Below are 26,157 nucleotides of genomic sequence, written 5' to 3'. Positions count from 1 at the left end.
TGCAACCAAAGAATATATATAGTCACCCCATTAATTTTAAAAAAAAATCATTTTTAAAATAATTTTTAGCACTTTTTCTCAATATATTTTTTTGTTAATTTAAATAACTTTATTTTATCTTATTTTCATAATTTTTTTTAAAAAAAAAACTCTTATTTAAACAAATTTTCATATTTTAATTTTTTTATTTAAATATCTAAAATATATATATTAATTATATGTACTTTTTTAGAATATAAAAAAATAGAAAAATGTGAGCATAAATTTAAAAAATATATTAAATATTAATTTTTAATAATAATTGTGGGTCATAATTAAATTTTGGATGCAAATACAACTTAATTTATATTTATACCCAGTTTTAAGTGAGATTGCCCAAACTACCTGAAGCTTTCCCTTTCTTCAGAGTCACGAGCTCTCCATTCTATCATTAAGATAATGCAACAGAATGGTATAATAGTATAATTGCTTCTGGGATCGATGGGCTTGCGATGCCGGAGGGGTGGAGAAGCTCAAAGATCGGTTGAGTCGTGGTGAAGAAGATGACGAGTTAATGGGTGAACATTGTGTTGTGTTGTGTTGTGTTGGGGAAGATGATGAGTTAAAGCTGTGTTCTGAGTGAGTGAATAGCTGCATAGAAGTGTTGGTGTTTGAGCGGAAGAAAGGCGAACAGTCAATGAAAAAAAAATTGAAGCTACTCTCTAATAATGGGTACTGGACTTAATTTTCCACCAGGATTTTAATTTGGTTTCAGTTGATAATAATGGTGGCTAGTGTTGCTTCTTCATCTAATCATGATGAACAAGTAGTGACCTGCTCTGGTAAATATGATGTGTTCATAAGTTTCAGAGGTGAGGATACACGAAACAATTTTATCAGTCATCTTTATGCTGCGTTTTGTCGGAAGAAAATCAAAGTGTATATGGATGAGTACAGTCTCGAAAAAGGAGACCAAATTTCACCTGCCCTTCTCAAAGCAATCCAAGATTCTAAACTTTCGCTCATAATTTTCTCAAAAGACTATGCTTCTTCCACATGGTGTTTGGATGAACTAGTTCACATCCTCAAATCTAATAATAATGATGAAGAACAAAGAAATCGGAGTGTTATACCTGTTTTTTATGGGATAGATCCCTCGTGTGTACGGAAACAACTTGAGACCTATGCTGCTGCTTTTGTTGCACATGAACAGCGTTTTCACCACAAATTGGAGAAAGTAAAGGAGTGGAGGCATGCTTTGACACTCGCAGCTAATATTTCTGGATTTGATTCTCGACAGGAGTAAGTTTGTTGAATTCTATATATATAATATACATTGATTTTGATCTATCCAACTAAATTACCCTTATTATTATTATTATGATTTTTAATATGGATATCTTCTTTTGAAATGATTTGTATATAACTTTTTTTATTGTAAATGATTATATATTTATATACACTCATGCATGAGCTGCACATAATATAATCCTCTTTATATCAGCATGGATGCTAATTTATTACTAATATTTATATATTATATAATGGTAGGCCGTCCGAGTCAAAACTGGTTGACAAAATTGTGGAATGTGTCATGAAGAAACTAAACCATATCCCATCAAGTACTATTGGTACTAGTGAATATAGCTTCAAGAATTTGGTTGGAATAGATAAACGCATTGAAGAAGTAGAGAAATTATTATCAATGGACTCATCCAATGTTATGATTATAGGGATTTGGGGCATGGGTGGTATTGGGAAGACAACCCTTGCTAGTGTCCTATTCAATAGCCTAATTCGTCAATTTGAAAGTGGTTGTTTTCTTGCAAATGTCAAGGAAGAGTCAAGCAAACAAGGACTCGTTAATTTACACAAGAAACTTGTAGCTGAACTTTTAGAGGAACATTATGGTCAAAGATTGAACACTGCCCCATTTTGCTTAAGACCAACTTTTGCCAAAGAGAGGCTTCGTGGCAAAAAAGTGCTCATTGTTATTGATGATGTTGATAGTTCAGAGCAGGTTGAGTGTTTGATAGGAGATGATCATCATATTCAGTTTGGTGTTGGAAGTAAAGTTCTTATAACAAGTAGAGATCGCCAAGTGCTTGGAAAAAGAGCTAATGTGATATACACGCTTGAAGGATTAGATTTTGATGAGTCCCTCCAACTCTTCCATTTGAATGCGTTTAGAGCAAACTCTTTCTCTAAAACTAGCAGTTATTATATTGATTATGAGCAGCTATCAGAAAGGGCTGTGAACTATACAAAAGGCAATCCATTAGCTCTTAAAGTTTTGGGCTCTTTCCTTCACTCAAGAAGCAAAGAAGAATGGGAAAATGCATTAAACAAATTGAAAAGGGTTCCCCATCCTGACATCTTGAAAGTGTTGAGAATAAGTTATGACGACGGACTTGATGATATGGAGAAAGATATATTTCTTGATATAGCATGTTTTTTCAAAGGAGAAAACTTAAATTTTGTGCAAAAAATACTAGATGGGTGTGGTTTCTTTCCAACAATAGGGATTAAGGTTCTTATAGACAAGTCTCTCATAACTATTAATGAAAGGGATGAGATTCAGATGCCTGATTTGGTACAAGAAGTTGGCAGAGAAATTGTTCGAGAAGAGTCTACTAAAGATCCTGGAAAGAGAAGTAGGCTGTGGAATGCTCGAGATGTGTGTCATGTCTTGAGAAATAAAAGAGTAAGAAATATAATGCTCAGTTATTAGTACTATTCAACTCTTTTGTATATTAATATTCATAATATTGATTTGTCAGGCAACTGAGGCAGTGGAAGGGATGTACCTTGATGTGTCAAAGGTTGATGATGAAGGGATACACCTGAGACCTAAAGCCTTCAAAAAGATGTGGAATTTGAGATTACTTCAAATCTACAACTCAATCAACAGTGAGTCATGTAAAGTGTACGCTCTTCAGGGCTATTTTCAAAGTTTTCCTAGTTCACTTCGATACCTCAGCTGGTATAAGTATCCATCTAAGTCTTTGCCATCAAAGTTTGAGCCAAGACATCTTGTGGAACTTAACATGCCATTTAGCGACCTTAAGGAACTTTGGAATGGTGTCCAGGTACGTACTATAGTATACATATATTTGTTGAAGTTAAGTGTCTAATTTTATTCTCTTTCTTTTTTTTTTTTTAAATGTACAGAATCTTGGAAATTTAAGACGTATCAATCTTGCCTTTTCCAAGCAATTGATAAAAGTCCCAGATCTTTCTATGGCACCAAAACTTGAGAGCATTTACGCTAATTATTGTCCAAGTTTACTCGAAGTTCCACCTCTTAATTTCGAGATTTTATATGAGCATGAATGTCAAGATGGTTGCCGATACAATACAAGACATATTGGAACTCTTGGGCTGCAGGGTGCACTAAGTTGAAAACTCTTCCAAAGATACTTGGGAATATAAAATACTTGGATTTAACTTCAACTGCACTAGAGGAATTACCTTCATCAATTTGGTCTTTACAAAGTCTTATATCTTTCTCACTCTCTGGCTGCCTCTTCCTTGAAAATCTACCTAATCTCCCGCGGAACATACAATTCTTGACGTTGGGGGGGTTGGGAATAGAACAAGTTCCCTCATCAGTTGGGTGCCTTCATCATCTCAAAGAAATTTATCTTAGCAAATGCAAAAAGCTCAAGACTCTCCCAGCCAGCATTTGTAAGCTGAAGTCTCTGAAAAAACTTGTTCTGGAAGAGTGCTCAAGTTTGAAAAACTTCTCACATGAAGGGATGGATAAAGAGGTAACAAAAGCTTCACTCATTGACAACAAATCTGGGCTTCGTTTGTTGTTTCTAGACAGATGTGCAAATCTTGAGTTTGTCGCATACAATCAATTCTATAATAATTTGAGTTGTCTTCGAAGCCTTCTCCTTGATGGTTGTTTGAAAGTTGAACATTTCCAAACCAGCTTACTTTGTATGTATTCCTTGACCAAACTTTATCTCAGATGCTGCAATATACAAGAGATCCCTAATTGGCTCGGTCTTCTATCATCCTTAACTGAACTACATTTAGGAGGGAACCCTTTTGAGAGCATACCTTCAACCATCAAACAACTTCATCGGTTGACAACACTTGTATTAAAAAACTGTACAAACCTTCAATCAATGCCACAACTTCCTTTTTCTATAAGAAATCTTATTGCGAATGGATGTACTTCACTGGAGACTTTTTCAGATATAGCGGGCTTGCCCGAACTACGCAGTCAGATGCAAGGGGATGTGCATACATTCCTGTTCTGCAATTGTTTAAAACTGAACCAGCTTGCATGCAACAACTTCAATGATCTTTTGTACGCAGTTCCATTAATGGTATGTGAATGATGTGATCTACTTTCTCTTTCATTGTTGATTTTTCATTCATGATTATCACTATATTTTGTTAATTTGTTTGTAAGTTAGAAAGGGTATCCAGTAGTCATTGTGTATTGTCCCGGCAACAACATTTCAGACTGGTTCAACCATCAATCTGAGGGGTCTTCAATAACTATCAAACTTCCTCCAATTAAGTGGCTCAGTAACAATTTTATTGGCTTTGCTACAAGCTTTGTTGTTGCAAGCGAGGCCATGGTCTATTCACCTGATCAATGTTTAACCATTGAAGGCGATTTACATCTTAAGACCATCGACGGTGAAAGCTTAGAGAAAGTTGACAGCTTTATTAGATGGAATTTTTCTACTGATGACTTTGTTGTTGATGATGTGGTAGAGGAAGGAAGCCAAATTGCTATTTCGGATCATGTATTTTTCCACTCCAAAAAGTTTGAAGCTGAGGCCTTGGAGAAGATGTTCAACTCTTGTTTTGGTGGAATAGAGGCTTCATTCTGCTTCAGGGTTGTCATAGATAATTGGGACAGTGGCCAGGTGGTTTTTGAAGTAAAAAGGTGTGGTGTGCGCTTGCTTTATAGGAAAGAGCAGCGGGAACTTAGTGTCATTGGTAGTGAATTTGGAGTTGATACAAACTACTCTAGACCCGTATGTAGAAGTAGAACATCAAGTACAAGCCATGCTATCATCGACTTTGATACAGACCAACCTCATCGAAAGCGATGTCGCAGAGTATAGGTAAAATTTGCTATGAACATTCTCTAAGTTGCAATGTTTAGTCTGATCATATAGATTTGCTTATTATTCTCTTTTGCTTCTGATTGTTTTGTTCATTTTCTTTGCATTATGTTTGCATTTTTTTCAAGTCTTGTTTTCATTGAATATTGAGTGATGATCTCTCTGCCTTCATTACAAAATGTGAAGAGAAGAGAGCAAGTTGAATTCTGAATTGCCATTTGTGTGACTTTTGTGTCTCTGTATTTTAAGCTTAATATAAACGATTTGGATATCTTAATCTTAGTAACTGCACAATATATATCCCGTCTTTTGACTAGAAATCACATGGATTTTCTTAGGGAGGCTCAAACCAAACCAAACCAAATAATTTGTATTTGGTTAGATCAATACAGTTTCTTTCATCAATACATGTAAAGTTTTAATGTTTTTGCATTAAGATGATCATTATCATAATCATTGTTTCATAGAAGACTTTGTTATTTTGGGAGTGGAATTCTTCCCAAGTCTTTTATACAGTCATCAATTACGGGATCGTCAACAAGTATCAGCATTTTGGCTCAATATACCAACTTTAAAGGGCTTTGTTGAACTTAGATGGTTTCTTCTCTTCTACTTTTATAGAGTTACAAGTCAAGTGTGATAAAAGTGAAGTGATACACATTTTTTATAATCCCCCATGGTCAAATGCCAATAGGATTTCACTTGACAAAATTTTGCTATTGGTGTTGGGAAGGAAAGTAACTAGGTGCTATCAACGAAATTGGCAGTCAGACGAATGATTGTCTAAAACCATTTAAACTAAAAATGTTTTACACTTGTGTTACATTTGCATGTAGAAAAATATAGTGAAATATATTCTTCAAATTGAGTAAAGATTTTTGCATTAGAAAGCTAAGAACTTTCATCTTCTACATTTTTTTAGAAATCCCTAATATTTATAAACATTGTGTGTGTGTGTGTTTTTTTTATCATATTTTGGATTCAATTCAATCCAATCGGCTTGGTTATTTTTTGAAGAAAAAAAAATTGAAGTTTATTTATTAATTTTGATACTTTCTAACTAATATTTATAATTTCATTTTTTGGAAAACAAAATTAGTAATCAACATAAAATTATATAGCAAATAGTTTAAAGTTTACACGTAAAAAAACTCAAATAATAAAACTAAATATAACATCCACATTTGCATTTGAATCAAGAACTAAACATATAGTTCACAAATTATATCACTTTTTGAAAATACAACTTTATTTATTTTTTGAAATAATTGTTATTATATCACTATTGTTGTTTATATCAAATATATAAAAAATTAAAACTATTATTTTACATATATATTTAAAAAGAAATTATTTACATAAATAAAATGTGGATGGAATAGACTACTTTTAACATTGAGAGTGCATCCAATTGCATGTGAATTTTAAATTTTTCAATCCAATTTGATCCACACAAGTGCGGATATATGTATTGAATTGGATTAAATTGTGCAGATGGTTAAATGTTGAATACTACTATTCAAAATTATAATTTTGTTATAATGTGAAAAAAGAAATCAACTGTTTTCCAAGGTAGACTTTTAAAAAATATAGCCAATAAATATTTTTGGCATAACATTTTCTGTCGGCATCTAAATTGATCTGTGTGGCATTCGAATGCTAAGAGATAAGGCTACAATTATGGTAATAATAGAGTTTTATCTCAATAGTCGAAGAATTTCTTGCTTTCAAGGCTTATATTAACAACTAAGAGGTTTAGAGTCGAATATTCTTCAAAAATTTTGTCTTAATCTTCTCTCCACACCTTCAAATTACACAAATATGTATATATATATTTAAAAAGCTAAGAAAAATGGCTACAACTTTTTTCATGTTTTACTTTTGTCAAAAATCTACCATTTTCGTTGTCAAAATGGAGTTCTAATTGTAAGAAATATTTTAGCCATGAAATTCTTTAAAAACATTCAAATATTTTTTTATCTTTGTGAGATTTTAATTCTACCAGGCTACTATTTTGGTAGAAATAGAGTTTACTTTTAAAAATTCTTTTTCTTTTAGGGCTATTATTAACAAGTCGGACACATTCTTCAATCTGCTGGTTATATCTTTTTCTACCCTGTCATAATCCAAAATAAATGGGCATCATTAGAAAGCTAAGAGAGAAAGATACAAAGTTCATCTTTGCAATTTTCAAAACTTTGCGGTTTTCATTGTTAAAATTGAGATCTAATGCGTAATATAAGATAACAACTTTTTACAATTATTTTTTAGAATAAAGGTTCTGTTATCATTAATGAACAAATTCAGTTCCAACAGAAGATATTGGAGATGGTACTTCATCCAACCAAAAGCACTCTCTATCCATCGTGAGAGCAAATTGTGCAAGACCATGTGATGCTTTATTAGCAGTTCTAAACACATGATTGACAATAGCTCCTGAAAAGTTGGATAAAAGAGAAATAATATCAGCTACACTATCTGAGAAAGCTGAATTACTAGGTATGTGTCCCCAAACAATACTTACTTTTCCAAGTATGTGTCGGTGAGCAACCCAAAGAAGCTTGAAGAAAACCTGAGGTTGAATAATAACGACTGCACAATAGACGACGACGACCCAGCAATGAATTAGAAAATTCAAGTAATCTTCAAGTTTTGCTTTGCCAAAAGCGCCCGATTAGATTGAACAAAAGAGTGAAATCCTAATCCACCAACAACTTTTTACAATTCTCTATATAGATATTCAAATCATTTGAATTCTATGATATAAGACTACTATTTTGGTAAAATTAGGTCTAACTCAGCTGTCGAAAAAAATTATGTTTTAAAGACGAACATTAACAAGTCAAATGCTTGTAGTCACGCACTCCTTACAAATATTCAAATCTCTACCAGATAAATTCTCACTCTCTGCCCCTCCAAAATTCAAGAAATGGTTATTATTAGAGGCTTATAGGCAAACATTATTCACTATCATATCCGTCCCAACATATGTAGAGTTTTATCGGTTACATTTACAAATTTTCCCAAATCCGCTCATTTCGTGGTTTAAAAATGCATTGTAATGAGAAAAATAAAAATCAATTTTTTTTAAGGACTCACTCACAATTAGTCTGACGCTGACAAAAGACACATTCTTTATTTTTATTAGCCGGGTCATTTTCATTTTCTCTTTTTAAAATTAGGACGATGAAGAATTCATGTAAAATGTAAACGTGTAAACTGTTAGAGATATATATATATATATACTGCATCAAATGTAAAATAGTAAGACTCTTCCAACTCTAAGCAAAATAATACAAAAGACAAAGTGATTGATTGATTAAATAAGTTACAGCTGTATTACAAAATATACATGTAAATATAAAAAGATGTAGAAGAAGAGAGTAATAGAAAATACAATTCTATAACAAAATTATACAAATAAACTTAAAGATGAAGAACAAGAGATATAGATGGAAGTACAACTCTATGGCATAAAGATACAACTAAATATGTAAATAGACAAATAAAGATACAAAGATAAAAAAAAAATAGAAGAAAAGAATAACAAAAAACAAACTCTCTCACTCACACAACCAAAGTGAAGAGCATTGGGGATCACCAACTTGAACAAGGTTCCAAAAGCTTATTTCTCATTTTCTCAAGTACTAAGGAGTTCTCTCAAATGGAAATAGTTCTCTAGAATAAACAAGTCTCTAGGTTATTTTCTAGCCAAGTGCTCTAGTGGAAAAAAAAATAGTGTGTCTTACAAGTGAGCAATAGACTCATATTTATAGAGTTTTGAGACATCCTTTGAATTTCAAATTTCACCAACCCCATGACTTTTAACAATGTTTATTTGGATGTTTATGGAATTAAAAAGGAGTTTTAAGAGTTACATGGGTTGTTAAAACCATTCAAAATGACAAAAAGAAAATTGGGTTTTGTTGTCAGCTTCACTGGCCACGCCCAGAGCTATTCCTGGCCCAAGCCATGAGTCTCTGTTCCCCAGGCCACGACCATGAACACTTGTGGTCGCGGCCACAACCCAGTTTCAGCACATTATTTTGTACAATTTTCCAAATGGCTCTATACTCTTCTCACATGACTTTATAACCTCCAAACACATTATGTGGATTAAAATCATGTATCCAACAGTCATATCACTTATAGCTTTGACAAATTAAAATCAAAATGTGTAACATCAAATCTACACATTATTATGTAATATTTTTTGTTACAAACTTGTAACTGAATTTGTAACTCCAAATATGTTACATATTTGAATAATCCTATTATAAAAAAAATGTAACTCATTATATGTTACAATATGTAACACACATTGTCACATTATTTTATCTAAATATCATATTATATAAATAATATAACATAAACATTTTCAGGTATGTGGTTAATGATGAAGTCATTAAGAAGAAGGGTTTATATATTTTTGGACCTTGTGTTTTTTTTATTATCTATTTGGACCTTGTATTTTAAAAAAATCATTTTTGAATCTATATTTTGTAAAATGATTCAAATAGACCCATAAACTCAATTTTGATGAAAAAAAAAATTGAATATAACAATACTGTTTTTTGTTTTATTTTTGTTTTAAATTGTTAGATCGGTGAATTATTTGTGATTTCAATTAAAAAAAATTGACCGAAATTAGTTTTATGGTTATATTTGAACTATTTTATAAAGGGAAATTTGCAGCATAAATACCTATTTTGTTCATTTTGTTGCTAATAAGTACCCAATTTTTAAAAATTGCGGCATAAATACCCATTTTGTTCATTTTGTTGCTAATAAGTACCCAATTTTTAAAAATTACGGCATAAATACCCATTTTGTTCATTTTGTTGCTAATAAGTACCCAATTTTTAAAAATTGCTGCATTAATACTCAAAATTTCATTTTTTAGACTCTGCCGTTGGTACCCACTTAACAGAGTTACTATTAAGGACACGTGTACTGTCCTGATAATTCTTCTTTTTTTTCACCTAATTAATTAAGAAAATGCAATAAGTACCATCAATAATGTGTCTAGCTTTATTTTTAGCCCGATAAAAAGTCCAAGAGGAAACTTTAGAGTACTTACTATCAGATGTCATCTGTCTGTAAGACTTTAGAGTACTAATTTTTATTTTAATTAGTTTTATGTATTTTCTTAATTAATTAGGTGAAAAAAAAGAAGAATTATCAGGACAGTACACGTGTCCTTAATAGTAACTCTGTTAAGTGTGTACCAACGGCAGAGTCTAAAAAGTTGAATTTTGAGTATTAATGCAGCAATTTTTAAAAATTGGGTACTTATTATCAACAAAATGAACAAAATAGGTATTTATGCCGCAATTTTTAAAAATTGGGTACTTATTAGCAACAAAATAAACAAAATGGGTATTTATGCCGCAATTTTTAAAAATTAGGTACTTATTAACAACAAAATGAGTAGTTATGCCGCAAATTTCCCTTTTATAAAATATAGGATTTAAAAAATAATAGGACAACAAACGTGAAAAAATTATAAACGGTAAGAACTACTTTGCTGCATTTCACTTGCACGACACATTTCGTGCCACAATTATTTTCTTCTTCTTTCATTATATATTGTATTGGATTGGATAGAAACTCAACTCATTGGTGACGGCTATGGATCATTTAGTCTCCAAATTAACAACAATCTAGAGGATGAGAGGACAAAATCTGCAAAATTGAGTTTTGGAAGGGATCACTGACAATGTAACATATATACAGAGAGAGAGGTTTCATATATCCAAGTTATATTATTTTTCATTATTTATTCATGCTTAACTTAATTACAGAATATTCACTTAAATGCAGAAATTCAACATTAGCTAATCCCAAAACTATAAACAAGAGAGGAGATGAGATGACCCTTTTCCAAATTAGAATAAGGATGGTTTAGTAAACTCCTGTCTGATAGTCTGGCTCACAGAATTCTCCTCCAAGATCATCACAAGCCTCCCCTGGGAACACCCTGTTCTACCACAACCCACTCATCAATATAAACATATGGGTATAGAAATGATTTTTTTTAAGATAAAAAGGACAATTTTGATTTGATCTTACGTCTTGGGTTCGTCATACTGAAGATACTCTCTGTCAACAGATTCTTTAGTATTAGTAGCCGTGTTTTTGGGCTGTGGTGTGGGTGGCTTCACTTCAGGATACATTTCAGCATCACAAGCTTCTCCTCCAATTGTCTCACAAGCCTCCGCTGGAAAAACACTTATTTGTTTTGTTTTGGGGTACAAACGAAAATTACATTACCAAAAGATGTAAACCAAAAGAAGATAAAGAAAAAGTTGGAAGAGCAGTTAGTCTTACGAAGTGCCAGAGCTGTAATCAACAGTGGTGGGAGTGTCGTTTGTAGCAGCAGCGGTGGGTTTGAGTTTGAGTTGGAGAGCCCTGAAAGTGGTAGGTTGTCGTAGCTTAGGAAACCATGGCAATGGCAAGGACAGTGGGAGTTTGGTAAGGCCATATGGCAGTGATGGTGGTGGAAGGTTGAGAGTAGTTGCTTGCATTTTCATGGAGAGATGTTGTGTTTGTGTGTGTGTGTGTGTGTGTGTGGGGCGAATGGATAAGGTTATGGTATAGATATTTTGAGACAAGATAAGCTTGGAGTTCCCTGTTTGACTGCTCATAGCAACATACATAATGCATTATTTGTGGGCCATCACATCAGATCACTTCATTTGTGGACTTGGTGAAATTTACCTTTAAACGACAAGACGACTGTGTTCTTTTGTAGAAGACGACACACAATGTAATCTTCTGCATCGTCAACCAACCAACCAACGACATTACATTGCATTGCATCTTTGATGATGAAGATTATGACATTAAAATCATATCCCATTTCTTGTTTTTGGTTACTTGGGTCATTTTCATTACTCTCCTTTTAAAATTATGACTACGAAGAATTCATGTGAAAATGTGTAACATCCTCATGAATCATTAAATATATGTATATATCTATAACGGTTTTGTGAGGTTAGCAATCACAGCTGGAAGGAGACAAGTCATAAGTGATAGTTAATTGAGGTCATGGCTGCTGCTTCTCTCTGCTTTTCTTTTCTCACAGCCTTTAGTGAAGAGTGATCCCACCTTTAACACAGATGTACGATCCAGAGTTCACTTAACAACCCCACCACATTGCTTTTAGTTTTCTTTTTCCTATCTTCTTTTCATGTGTCCAAGGCAAATTGACACCGCATGTGGACACATATTCACATTTAGAACATATTATAAATATAATTCCATTTCCCATCTTCCAGAACAAGTGTCATAATTAGGGTTGTTAAGTACTAAACCTTTCAAATCATTAACAAAAGAGTATATGGCAACTGCTATAAATAAAATAACATAGTGTATACTTCAAAACGTCTCAACTAGTGGAAGTGAAGTATAAAGACACTACCAAACCAAGTTACAATAATAATGAACTAGATGGAATATTTGTGAAGAATAAACAGAGCATTAAGTTATTTGTCATGCAAATAATGCTCCACATGCAAGACATTTCTGTTAGTTGGACGTCAGAATTGATTGATCATCAACCGTTGATGCCTCCATGACAGATCAATCTAGCCAAAAAAAAAAAAGATATAAAGCAGAAAGACCCCTTTGACGTTTCACATCTCAGAAAATCAATGAACACACACGACACCATTGTTCATTGCATACTTAGAAATGTCAAAAAAATTAAGGTAAAAGGGCCCGTGATTTCAATAAAGTAATGTCCAGAAAAGGACAGCCAAACGTAACCCCACCATCATTAGAGGATGAAAAACACAATAATGCAGATGTCTCCCTAGTAGTAATCACATAACTAAGCCCTATTCTAGGGTTACAAATTTTCTGACTTTCAACATTAGTCAGTCCATGTACACACTACTACTACTACTACTATTCCAATATATGTTCTTCTTTGGTTTTCTTTATCACTTTCTAAAAGAAATACAAACCTAAATATCAAGGGCAAAATAAACTTTGCATATTCCACAATAGATAAAAAACCCTGGAAGCAAAATCTCTACCAAGTAGTCTGTAGTCTAATTCCCAAAACCTAGAAAACAAGTTATTACTTACATGTTCATTAAAAACTGTGCAATTGGGTTAGCATATGAACAAGTTCATCACTTGAAGGCCTCTCAGCAGGCACATCTGATAGGCATACAACAGCTATTCTCACTGCCATTAACATCTCATCTTCTTCACCTTCTTCTCCTACTTCCCCTACAATACTCTTATCCAAAGCTTCTCTTGCCTCCCCTGCTTGCTGCAAGTGCCGCAGCCACTGCCCCAAACTACCCCCACTAGACGCTTCCCCGAAGAACGGTTCAGTTGGGTTTCTACCAGTTAACAGAACTGCCAATATCATCCCAAAGCTGAAAATATCACTTTTGTCTGTATACCTGCAGCATGAGAAAAGAAAGTGATCCACCTTCAGTTTCAGGATTTCATGGATTCTTCTTCTCTTTTTTTTTTACTTACAAAACTCAATCACAGATTAACAAGTCCATAATTCCAATGTGGCACTAACTTGTTTCTATCAAGTAGCGTTTTCAACAAAAATGACTAGGTGTTTTCAGTTTCAGGATATCACGAATGCTTCTATTCTTTTTTTTTTCAACTTACAAAACTCAATCACAGATTAACAATTCCTTAATCCCAATGTGGGACTTACTCTTGTTTCTATCAAGTAGCATTTTAACAAAATGATTAGATGTTTATACATATGTACATTAAGTACGTTTGAGGTTTCTTAAACTAGAACTACTTCAAAATGAAGCTCGATACATCAAACTAAGAAATCAACATGCCTTGTAAGTTATAAAGACAAGTAGACATACTACTACGCTATGACATGACGATCCTACATAAAACTTCAACATACTAATTTAAAGTTAAAGCCTTGAAATTATTGTAAAAGCAAATAAATTCATTGAAACTGCACAAAAAATGGAGAAACATTAAAATGAAGAAGGGCAAAGCAGTGATAAGCAGCACCTGCCGTTTTGAAAACACTCTGGAGCACTATAACCAGAAGTTGGGCGATCAATATAGGGAGTAAGCTTAGCCAAGGCACAATCAGCCAACCTGGGCTCAAACTGTGCATCCAACATGACATTTGTAGGCTTTAAATTGTAGTGCAGAATCTGAGGTACAGCCGAGTGAAGATACTGAAGCCCTTTAATCACCCCAACTGCAATTCGAAGCCGAAAATCCCAGCCAAGCTGCAATTCATTCTCCCTAACTCTATTCATAGCATCTTCCAAGCTCCCACTCTGCATATAATCATAAACCAAGGAGAACCTATCTTTTTCACGAACATAAGCTCTTAAGCTCATCAAATTCCTATCTCTGAGGCTAGCAAGAACTTCCAGCTCCTGCTGTATGAGTCTCTTCATTGACTTAGACTTGCCTTTACCCTCCAGCGAGCCGTTCTCAGAAAAGGGTTCGAGCCTCTTGACTGCTATAGTGAGCCCGTTGTCCAGCACGGTCCTGTAGTACTTGCCAGTCGAGCTCGACCCCAGCAGCTGGTTTTCGCTTGACAAAGCCGATTGCAGCGTTTTGGGGTCGATTTTGGGAGAGAATATTACAGGGCCTTTGAGAATTGGGGTTCTGTTTATGTACCTGACAAAGCAGCGGACCACCAAAGCAACGATAAGGACACCCACAGCTCCGGTCAAGACACCTAAAGCAATGCTCAGAATGACTCTGCGAAAGCCGTTTTGGAAGTGAGACGGCCTGGAACTAGAAGAAGGTGATGGAGGCTCAGAGGAGATTTTGTTGGTTCTACTAATAGTACTAGTACTACTCTCTTGGCAACGCAGAGCTGGCTGGTGAAGGAAAAGTATCAATAGAAACAAAAGCAGAGCAGAGATGTTGGGGGTAGGCCTTGTGTCATCCATGAAAGCATCCAAAGGACAAGGTAATAAGAGAGTTGAAGAGAAAACCCACATCTCAGATGGTCTTCCTGGAGCTTCCTTCTTCAAGCCATCTTGCTTTAGCTCTCAAAAACTCTGAAAATATTGGTACTTTTTAGCATTAAAAGAAAAGGAGAGAGAGAGAGAGAGAGAGAGGTAGAAGGGTAGAAGCTTTTTGAGTTTATCTTTTTAAGAGCTGTTAAAGAGAAGAAAATCCAACTGAGTCGCAAAATGCTTTACTGTATAAGATGAGAAGATGGGGAGAGAAGAAGGCATGGAAAAATGTGAGAATATCATAAGGGAAAAATGGAATTTTGAGAAGAAATCTTGACAAAGAAGACGCAAAGAATAGGTTCCGGTTGGTCACCGAATCCCATCTTTGTCTGTCTGCTTAAAAATGTGAACATGCAAAATGCCACTGCGACTCGGACTCGGACTCGGACTCGGACACCCGTAGAGACACTATACTAATACTGTATACTACACACTATGTTATTATAATAAGCAGAGAATTAAAATAATCAAAAGAAATTCTTTTAGAAAAGATGCATTGATTGAGCTTAACAAAATCTTTCAATCAAGGGAAAAAAGAATAAGATTAGGAGGGTTGAGGACCCCAGCCCAGTCAGATTATGTTTGAATTATTAAACAAAACAAAAAAAAAAGATTGAATTTTTAAAGAAAAAAAAACATTTACTTACTTAACATTATAAAATAAAGAATTCATTTTTAAAATTATAAAAAAACAAAAAGGGTTGGTAATATGTGTTTTTTGTAAATCATCGTTTGGGGTTCTGTCTGTTTATAATAATGTTTATTTGATACTTAATATTTTGAAATTATATATTTTGAAATTATATATTTGATATTTTAAATTCAAATTTATGGATAAAATTTTATTTATTAAACAGGAGTTATTAATAAATATGTATGATTAAAAAAAATACTAAATGGATACTTTACAAAAAAAAAACCACAGTCACTAAATAAAAATCCAAAACAGTGGAACGAACCAAAAGTAGACTCTGTTCCGTTTGTTTTGGTTTTTTTTTTTTTTTCACTTTTCTTTGTTTCTGGACTCTCATTTCAATGACGAAAGCTGGGGGTTCCCGCCTTTCTGGCCTGAGGCTCCCTCCGTGAGTGGGGTCCAAAGCCACGTCACCTCACGAGGCCGAAAGCGATACATCGAACTTAGCGAGCACAAAGATTACCCTTTTACATCCCACACATGATCTGAGCCGTTGGCCCACCTGGAAATTACATCCTCACCGTCCGCAACCATCCACGGGTTTTTGTGCGCTGTTTTCATCGTCTTTCTCTTTTTCAACAGGCACACTGTCTCGTCATCTTCCAATTAAATTACAAAGTTCACAACTAAATTCACAATTAAATCTCTTTCTCAGTACTTAAGTAGTAATAATATCCATAAACTAATCCAATCATTGACAAGAGGGAGAGAGTGTTTTTTGTATTTTTCCTTTTGTACACTTTGATTTGACAGGGTGGTACATCAGACCAAAAAGCAAGCTCGTGTCCTTGATTGGATGTAGCTATGTCCAAAGAGAAGGAAATTTAGTTACCAGAGTTTACAGCAGCCACAAGAAATCTTCACTAGAAAGAAGAAATTAATGTACAAATACACAATGACCTAAAGCTACATCTCACAGCTTCGCCAAAAAGGAAGCAGACAAACTGAATTAACATACATATATATATATAGAAAACAAATCACAGGGCCACCTCTGGCTAGAGCAGCTGCACCATGATGCTCTTTGATTCATCAGAGTAATGGAACCAATAAAAATTAATTACAATCCTGATGGAACCATTTTTCCACAGCCAAGTTAGCCCTTCCACTACCACTCCACTCCCCTCTTCTACACCCCCACAAAACACTTTCTCTGCTGACATCTTTTAACGGAGAATACCTCTCAAATTATGAAATTTAATTATACAAATGCAACGAGACTTTTGTATATATATATATATATATATATAATTTTTTCTTCTCCTTTTCACACTAAATTCAAGCATTGGAGTAGTACGCCCTTTGGTGATTCCTCGTGGGGGACAATTTCATCCACTGGAATCGGATAATAGGGCAAGGATCTCAGTATCATCGCAATTTAGCTCTACAGCCAGCTCAAACGGTGTTTTGCCTTCCCTGTCCACTGCTCGTGTATCGGCTCCCCTGCAAATTCAATAAAAGTTCTGAGTTTCATAACAGAAATAAGATGAAACGAAAACAAACTATAACAAATGCCAGATCATAAAAGCACCTTGCAAGAAGCCATTTAATATATGTCGATTTCCCTCTGATAATACAACGGTGGAGAGGCGTTTGACCTCTTAAATCAGTAGCATTTACATTTGCACCATACTGTAGGAGGAGCTCGAGCATGCCAATATCTGCAGTTTCACAAGCAAGATGAAGCAAACTGCATTCATCTAGATCATCCATTGTCTGGCCTTCACATGTTGTACCACCCAAGTTCAAAGAGCTGGTAGAACACCTTCCTAACGAATCCCCTGTCTCAAGGTTTGGCTGCTCGTGCAATAGCATTACTCTGGCAAGGGTTAAAGATGAGCCAAAAGATGCTTGCTTATAAATTGCATTTACATCTGGTTCAGAATTAACAATGTGACGGTACACCGCTTTTTTATCATTAGCATAAACACCCTCCCACATCTGTTGTGCCACCAGATGAGGATATTGCCTATCTTTTGGCTTGCGAAGAAAAAGCTTTTCTGCATACTGCAATTAGAAGACTACACGTTTAAGTAGTCTGAAATCAAAGCAATGCCTCACATTTCACTTAGGCACTACTCAATTAAGAAGACTACACGTTTAAGTAGTCTGAAATCAAAGTAATGCCTCACATTTCACTTAGGCACTACTCAATTTCAGTTTAAAATTAAGAAATGAAAATGTAGGAACTAAAACCTTAGTAAAGGAATATCAAGCAGCTCTCACCTTTGCATGAATGAATTTTTCTTTCACTGATATAGAATCGGCATGACTTGGTTTACTGACAAATCCCAGTTGGGGTTTATCAGATTTGTATGAGCTTCACCAGAAGAACAAGGGATAAACGTTAGCCATTTGGTAACAAAACATTCTATATTAATGTACTAGTGTAAATATATTAATGTATGCATCACATTAATGTACATGAATATATCACTTTGGAAATCCTATTTTGATCATTAAAAAGATCTTTACCCTGTTGAGACAAGATCAAGCTGGAATGCACTTCTCGATTGCAATAGCTCCTCCCAGACAGAATTGGCAAAGGTATTACCCAAGGATTGAAACAAACCAATAACAGAAGGCTCCCACACCTTAACATCTAGTGTAAGAGACCTTACCTGAAAAAGAAAAAGTCACCAAAGGAACAAGGGTTTAGCTACAAATGAATTGTGGTTAATTATGACATTACAGAATTGGTAGATATCAAGAGTTCAAGACCAAGAATATAAAAATATATGCATAAATGTAAATATAAAAATATTTATGTATCATCGTACATATAGTTAATTGTGTACTGATGCAGAAGCATATTATTTATCAAAAGTATTACATGGGACAAGTTTCTTTGCTTATGTTAAAACATTCATTGAAACCAATGCGGCTTATCTAAATTTTCATTCAGCGTTTATATTTATATATAAATATACTTGGGAAACTTAAACGACCCACCCAACCACTTAAACTAGCTTCAAGTCTTTATACATATTTAAATACATCTATCTCCAAAAACCTTCATGTCTTGCACATCTTTCATTATTCTAAAGCAATTTTCCTTCACGAGAATATGCATTTAGTTGTTAATACAACATGACTTAGCTAAAGAGTTCGAGATTGAGTTGTCCATATAATGCACAACAAAAGACCCCAAGTAGTTAAACTCAAATTTTACCTTTGATATATGTACCCCAAGATTACGATGAACACCAGAACATTCAATGCAAACAAGCACACCAAGATTTAATGATGCCCAATCCGGCTCAGGGGCACCACAGTCAGCACACCTGTCATTGCCACATACTCTACGTAAGACATCAATTGGCTTCTCATTTTTCAAGCAAGATCTTTGCTGCTGAGAACTTCTCAATGGGCGCTCAAGATGTGCAGAACTCTTCTCCAATGTAAGCTCGTCAACTGCAGTGTGATCAAAGTCAGAGCTTTCAAATGAACTACTCTCACTGGTAGAACGATGGTGGCTACTTCCCATGGGACTAGCAGTCAGGCACTGAAATAAAAACAAAGCACAAATCACTGAAAATTCTATGGGGATCAATGGTTATATATATTTATAGTCATGCAAAATCTAAATATAATTACCCTCTCAGGACCTTGTGAGCTAAGTAGAGAAGCAATAACTCCAGTAATCTTTTCAATCCAATCCATTTGATCAAGTGCACTCTCTGCCTGCACTGACAAGCAAAAATATATATCATTGAGGAACAATTGCCAAACAAATGCTAGTCATAAATCAATCCTTATGGCAGAATCACACCAAAAAATTAACAGATCTCACAACCATGAGTTCTTTGAAGTAAATATAATCCCAAACATTTCAAGCTATCACTGAGGCGAACCTGCAAAGTATAGTTCTTTGTTGGAGAAATAATCCTGAAGCAAAATCTCAGGTCTGATTGATCAGCATCGACTTTGATTGTTGATGTGAGCAGATTGACAGTGTGATGAGCAACAGACTTCTCATCATGAACTCCACCATGATAATGAGAAGAAAGCCATCTACTCAAAAGTCCAGAACCAAGCTCAGAACTGTTCCTCTGACCAGAAAGTTGACTACCAGAAGCCTACAAGCATACATAATGTGACACCAATGGTCGAGTTAACATTAAGGCTACAACTTTACCCCTGCATCACAGCTAATTTTCCCAACAGTTTACTTACAGATGATTTGCTGCACTGTTTTCGATAATAATAAAGCATTCCTCGGCTATCAAGAACAAAAAATCTTCTTTTCCAGTCACCCCTCAAATTTGAGGAACGTTTTGAGAGATAACCCTGTCGAATTGTTTGAACCTGATATATTGTTTAATGTGTTAAATGGGGAAACATTAGAAAGCATTAAGATGAAAGAACAGTGAGGGCTTGAAGCAGAGATAAATTCAGATGGCAAGAACATAAAAGTACACACAAAAGTCTTTTATCAAACCTTTCCCTTTGCAGCAGATTGCATAACAGCCTCTATCATTTTATGAGAACTTCTGCCAATAGCTTGTATACCATCTCCATTAGGAGATCCATTAGAACCATTGGAAGACCACCGACTCTCTCGATCAACCTGCCTTTTAAACTCCTGCATCCTTTCACTAAGAGCCGCCTGCTCATAGTTGGACCTTTCTCTTGATTGTTGAGCATAAGTCAATACCTGCAAAATAATTAAAAAAAAAAAGATATTTAATGAATCTTTTAGTACATTTACATCAGAAAATAAATAACATTTGAAAATCTCAACCCATCATGTAACCAAGCCATATTAACAGTAATTTGTAATCACTACAGAACTCTTCCTGGCATGCTACTTATTCACGAATGACACGCACAGCAAAAAAAAACAGAATAAAAGAAAAAGGCCATGGTGAGTTGAGTTGTTTGGAACTATTAGCAGAATGCATCACCCCGACTCACACAACAAACAGCAAGAACACAGAGAATGAGATAAAAGGGTAGCTTCTGTGTTCAACCAGCAAATGAATACAATTCCCAGGAGTTCAAGAGCCTGGTCTCACCCATACACAACAAAAAAGGACAACCACTATACTCCTGACAATCCTTCTACTTATTACAATCCGCAATACCACTATTGTCATGACACTCCCATTACGCAGGCACAATTCTGACCCTAAAGAAATGGACGCATCACCCACCAATTCTCATGCTTCTAGTCCTTCTTTCTCCTACTGTATGTGAACCGAATTGGAGGCTTAACACTACCCAAAGTCAATGATTTGGTAGTAGCATTTCAAACTCATGGTATATTTAAAAACAAGAAAAAGGGAATAATGTAGACATGAGACAAGCTAGTAAAATAAACAAAAAATAATCTAATATGCTTTTACCATCGATCACAGAGATACAAGCATAGATTTCATACCTGATTAATATATGGCTCCATTTGATGCAATAACTCGTAGCCCTACACATCAAGAACATCGAATATTAACACACTTGTGATAACATGTGTGGTGACAGGGACAGAAAAAGACCTGCCATAAAATCCACCTGTTTAAAGTAGCGCAAATGAGCATCCATTGTCCCACTGACAGCTTCCAGAAATTCAAACCTCTTTTTAGCTTCTACATTTGAAAGAGCTGTAATCTGAAAGAGAATGATCAACATTACAAATCCATGGTGTGTAATGAGAATTTCTAAAATAAACTTCTCATTACATGAAAAAAAAAATTATGGCACATCTTAACCAGAAAACAGGCTTACCAGACTAAAACGAGCTTGTTCAAATGTAGACCTTGCATTATGAAGATCCTAGAATACCTCAAACTATATTAGAATAGAGAAGTGGAGAATTTCACAAATCCCAAACCTGACTACTTCATAGATACAAACATGAAAATTTAAACTCTAAGAACTAGGAATGCAATACCTCTTCTAAAACAGATGCTACATCAGTTTTTGTGCTTTTCCTCAGGGAGAGATATTTTTCACGAGCCTGCAGCATTAATCAAATGGATACGAGGGATTAATTATACCTCCTACCTCTAAAAAGCCAAGGTCAACCTATTCAAGGCAACAGAGCTCCTCACACTCCCTTTTGTACACCAATATCAAAGTCAACTTATTTATTTGAAAATACATCAAAAGATTACCAAATATTCCAAACAGAAGTGCATCCATAAATCATAGCCAAAGTCGCACATTAAAAGATACCCTAAACTAAGACATCAAATGTTGTCACTAAACAAATCATCCATTCATTATCATTGCATGTAAGATTTCGATCAAATTCCAAGTTTCCAACAAAACTATACCCCCTACAAATACCTTTGCAACCTTAAATTAAATGCAATATAACTAGTACTACTGCTATATTTTTCAGGGAATATCACAGACAAAAATACCAGTCAGAAGAGTATATATATAAATGCATAACGATTAACAACACAGTGGAAACAGAATCGTAGAACCAAGAGAGTACCTGGTCATATAAAAGGCTAGCCTTGTCGAAACGCTTCCTAGCTTCCTGTATAAAACAAACTTTGTAAGAAAAACTGAAAAGCACAAACATGAACAGGAGAAGTTTACAGTTAACACATTAAAAATAAAAATAGCATTCTCTGTCCACATGATATCTCAGGTCAGGTGAAAAACCGAATGTAACAACAAAGAAATGATAATTATTCTAAAAAAAAATATTTCCTTGATAGGTGTGTCAGATATGACAAACCACAAGTAATAGAAATACAAGAACTATATTTAGACTAAAGACCACACCAACTAGGTGTTTTAATTCATGCATGTAAGCCAGCAGCACAATAGTGTCTGGCCAAATTTGATACATGTCCTATGCATATCACCAACTAATCAGGAGTATAATACATCCACAAATATAAAATAATTAGAGCAGCGATAATCCAGCATTGTACCTTGACCTCTAGCAAATCAATATTCACAAAATGTAGTAATCTGTCATTAAGCATATGCTCAACCTGGGAGGTCGAACAGGAAGCATGTCAGACAACGCAACGCTTGCATCCTCCAAGAAAAAAAATAAAAAGAAGACAATTTAATGTCCAACAAAATATAATTAAGAAGGTGAGGGGGAGTCTGAATAAAATAACCTGGGACCGAAGAACTTCCTTGTATGTTCCAATTTCTCTCAATGCAATTGTAAATTTTGTCATAACAGGGCCTACAAACAGACAGAAGTTAACGAATAAATCCACAACCAAACCATTTCCATTTCCTCTCACATTTTCTCAATCTCTTGGCCAGAAATATACATCTTCCCATTCAATATAAGATTTTAATCTTAATGCTTTCATATCAACTATCAGACTACTAGGGCAGACTTGGACAACCCGTAGAATGTTTAACCAAGCAGCAACAAATGGTCCATACGATAATTTAAAAAAAAAATTGCTTTGCAGGGATAGGAACAGAAATTAATGCATCACAACCAATAAAGCAACTTCCAAGTACCTCCAAAAGCCACACTGATAGGATCATTGTGCCCTCCACCAAAAGCTTCTAGAGCACTTGCAAATGCAATGTCTCCGTCATATCCTTCCCCGAGTCCTTCGCTGTAAGCAGAAAGATTTTTTAATAATTAGATTCTTCAAGCAGAGCAAAGATTAATTCATCCAACAGAAGAACATAAATGGGAGCTTAGAAACCATTTAATATCATGCTATTTCAACCTGTGCCACTTTCAAAGGCATTCCATAATCAAAACTTCTATAAGAACATAATATCATGCTATCTTATGAAATGTTAGTGAAGTGGGAACAAAACAGAGGTAAATTAATTTATAATGATATATTTCATAAACCAAATATATATATTTACATACGTGTATTTTCGGCTTCCTTTGTAAAACTTCAAACTTCTCTCTCTCAATGATTCAGCACTTTCCTCCAAGCACTGTATCTGCTTCACCAAAAAATGCATCGGTAAACAACTTACTTGAGTAGAAATGCATAGAGCCTAATGCTAGAACAAAGTATATAATAATATTCTAATTGAACCAAAAAGTTTATCTGGAACAGAAATAAATAAAACGTAATATAAGTTTGAAAATTTCTCATTAAAATTTCATTATTGTTTTCTCTCCTCAGACGAAATGATCAAACATTTGAGTAAACAATAATTTATGTAAGAAAACAAAGTAACGTCAGAGTGTTTCATCTTTCGTAGACCTTCTCTTCATCTAATAAAAACTTCGTTTCTTGAAAAAAAAAAGTGACAACAGAGTTAAATTTCGTTGTATCTACCAAGTTCTAAGATAAAGAGCGAAGATTAATCAAGCCCCTGCAGTGTAAATGCTACATATCACTACTCATAAATGATCATAAAGATTTATTATAATCAGCAAATCCAAAGATATGGTGGAATTACGTCAAGCAAACTAGAAAGATTTGATTGTGTAAGTAAAGTTCGTTCGATCACCACATTTAAACGCCAAAATCTTAGCTTTAACTTTCCTAAATTAAAAAATCTAGCTGGAGCAGAAAATATAAGGTAATGTTTCTAAAAGGTTCATCTACTAAAATCGTAGCATATTATGATCCATTGAGTCGCTGAGAAAATTCAATATAACTTCAAATAAAATATAGTGACCCAACTTCCAATAATTTTTTTCTCAGGAAACAAACACAGCATTGGATACGAAGCGAACAAAAAATAAAAGGAAGAACATGCAAAAAAAAAAGTAAGTAAGAGAAGAATGAGGAACGGAACCTGCTTGCGGAACATAGGAGAGTCATCGAGCTTGGAAAATAGCATGTTTAAGTGTTCGATTTTCTCCTCTCTAAGTTGCCAGAATATGGTATAAATTGATGAAACGCGTTAGCATTAGCATTAGAACAGCAAAGGCTTATTGATCCTCTTCCATACCAATCTCTGAGCTTCGAGAAGAATCATCATCATCACCATTCTCACCATTGGCAAACAAACGAACAAAGAAGATGCTTACATTCCACTCCGATCTCGATCACCAAAAAAAAATTGGCAACTTCATATTCGCATTATTATTTAACACACACCTTTAGAATGTTAGGGTTTTTTTTTTTTTTTTTGGTGTGTGTGCGTTGGTATTTTATATTTTCTGCTTAAACTATTGAATAAATTTAATTATGAAGGTCTGAAAACAAAACCCTAGAAGAGCAGAGAAAGCAAAAAAGAGGAAAAGAGAAACCCTAGAAAGGGGCAAGAAAACATAAGCGTTGATTAAGAAGAGCACATTCGAAGTTTGAGAGAGAAAGAAAGAAAGAATGAGAGAGAGCGAGAAGCCTAGCCTTGGGAATTGAGAGTACCATTTGATTTGATTAAACCCAAAACAAAAATGTTTTATTTGAAAATTGAAACAAAAATGGGCAAAAATCAAAACCCAAAACCAGTGCGATACATGGATAAAAGCGAAAAAATAACAGACTCTGTTTTCATTCTTAATCTTTTCCTTTTTTTATTTTTTATTTTTATTTTTAATTTTACTTTATTTGCGGGAGATGGCAAAACTAAAAAAGAAACCATTTTAATGGAGACGAAAAAGAGAGAGAGATGAGTGAGTGAGTCTGAGTCCCTCCCTGACAGTGAAGACCTTTTCAGGATCAAGACGACCCTTGCATCCCCACTCGATGACACACGCGCGTGCGTCTCGCGTGAGTAATCGAACGGTGATTTGGTGTGGTTTGGTTTTCACGCAGTTAGGCTGCTGATGGAAAGCGCGTGAGGATGGCTCTCAATCCCAGAGAGATGCTTCTGTCAAGTAGGGCCGGGTACTTGATGAGATGGGGGCCCAGTCCAAAATTTCCCTCCATTTCCTTTCCGACACACACTTGTTCTCCCATATTCCATAATACAATATTTTTATTTTATTTTTATTATAAAAACAAAAACTAAATCGAAATCAAAGAAACTAAATATACAACCAAAAAGGGTATGATTTTTATTTTTATTTTATTTTTATTATAAAAACAAAAACAAAATCGAAATCGAAATCAAAGAAACTAAATATACTAAATATACAACCAAAAAGGATATGATTTTTATTTTTATTTTGTTAATACTTATGTTAAATTTTGATTGATGTGTGGGAGTGGGACATGTAATAGTGTATATTATATAGTGTATAGGTTGTAGGAAGGAGTGGAGATTGGCCATAAATGAATAATAACAATTTTTATTTACAAACCTAATCAATTATATTTGAACAGTTCCTTTGGTTATAGTGTAGAATTTGTATTGATCAATTAGAACAAATTTTTTTTTTTTGATAACATTTTGTAATATATTTTTTAAAAATACATTTTCCGGACAAAATATCAAGAAGTATGCAACACGGTATCATTTTTTTTTGTCAGGGTATCATATTATTTTTAATAAAGGATAATTAAAGATAATACTATTATATAAAAAAAATTTAAAAATGTATTTTGTT

At 34.3% G+C, this 26,157-nt stretch overlaps 3 protein-coding genes and 1 pseudogene across 5 annotated transcripts; 1 reads left to right on the top strand and 3 right to left on the bottom strand.

Annotated features, from left to right (window-relative positions):
- The first annotated feature begins 392 nt into the window (after window positions 1-392).
- LOC133822511 (disease resistance-like protein DSC1) lies at window positions 393-5,343 on the top strand (annotated as a pseudogene).
- A 5,474-nt stretch (window positions 5,344-10,817) lies between these two features.
- On the bottom strand, window positions 10,818-11,667 carry LOC133822510 (light-regulated protein, chloroplastic-like). The gene is made up of 3 exons (XM_062254880.1): window positions 11,403-11,667; window positions 11,145-11,303; window positions 10,818-11,052 (listed from the first exon to the last, which is right to left on the bottom strand). Exons 1-3 carry the CDS (start codon window positions 11,603-11,605, stop codon window positions 10,977-10,979), a joined length of 438 nt encoding a protein of 145 aa, XP_062110864.1. The 5' UTR covers window positions 11,606-11,667; the 3' UTR covers window positions 10,818-10,976.
- Window positions 11,668-12,399: 732 nt separating this feature from the next.
- LOC133822509 (inactive leucine-rich repeat receptor-like protein kinase CORYNE) lies at window positions 12,400-15,459 on the bottom strand. 2 transcript variants are annotated; one of them, XM_062254879.1, is made up of 3 exons: window positions 14,088-15,459; window positions 13,167-13,492; window positions 12,400-12,661 (listed from the first exon to the last, which is right to left on the bottom strand). In XM_062254879.1, the coding sequence occupies exons 1-2, from the start codon at window positions 15,041-15,043 to the stop codon at window positions 13,174-13,176; spliced, it is 1,275 nt and encodes a 424-aa protein (XP_062110863.1). In that variant the 5' UTR covers window positions 15,044-15,459; the 3' UTR covers window positions 12,400-12,661; window positions 13,167-13,173. The 2 variants fall into 2 exon arrangements, with proteins under 2 accessions (XP_062110863.1, XP_062110862.1); XM_062254878.1 differs by lacking the exon at window positions 12,400-12,661 and having other exon boundaries at window positions 12,769-13,492; window positions 14,088-15,458.
- Window positions 15,460-16,509: 1,050 nt separating this feature from the next.
- LOC133822508 (ADP-ribosylation factor GTPase-activating protein AGD3) lies at window positions 16,510-25,199 on the bottom strand. 2 transcript variants are annotated; one of them, XM_062254877.1, is made up of 19 exons: window positions 24,459-25,199; window positions 23,572-23,648; window positions 23,202-23,302; window positions 22,841-22,911; window positions 22,646-22,708; window positions 22,198-22,242; window positions 21,646-21,711; window positions 21,480-21,527; window positions 21,267-21,362; window positions 21,139-21,180; window positions 20,197-20,412; window positions 19,932-20,063; window positions 19,610-19,834; window positions 19,364-19,444; window positions 18,928-19,260; window positions 18,231-18,376; window positions 17,982-18,075; window positions 17,287-17,762; window positions 16,510-17,198 (listed from the first exon to the last, which is right to left on the bottom strand). In XM_062254877.1, exons 1-19 carry the CDS (start codon window positions 24,501-24,503, stop codon window positions 17,084-17,086), a joined length of 2,472 nt encoding a protein of 823 aa, XP_062110861.1. In that variant the 5' UTR covers window positions 24,504-25,199; the 3' UTR covers window positions 16,510-17,083. The 2 variants fall into 2 exon arrangements, with proteins under 2 accessions (XP_062110861.1, XP_062110860.1); XM_062254876.1 differs by having other exon boundaries at window positions 19,353-19,439; window positions 24,459-25,197.
- Between the last annotated feature and the right edge of the window lie 958 nt (window positions 25,200-26,157).

Source organism: Humulus lupulus, chromosome 3 (genome assembly GCF_963169125.1).
Source record: "Humulus lupulus chromosome 3, drHumLupu1.1, whole genome shotgun sequence".
In the NCBI taxonomy this organism is placed as follows: Eukaryota; Viridiplantae; Streptophyta; class Magnoliopsida; order Rosales; family Cannabaceae; genus Humulus; species Humulus lupulus.
This window is presented reverse-complemented; position numbering and strand designations above follow the sequence as displayed.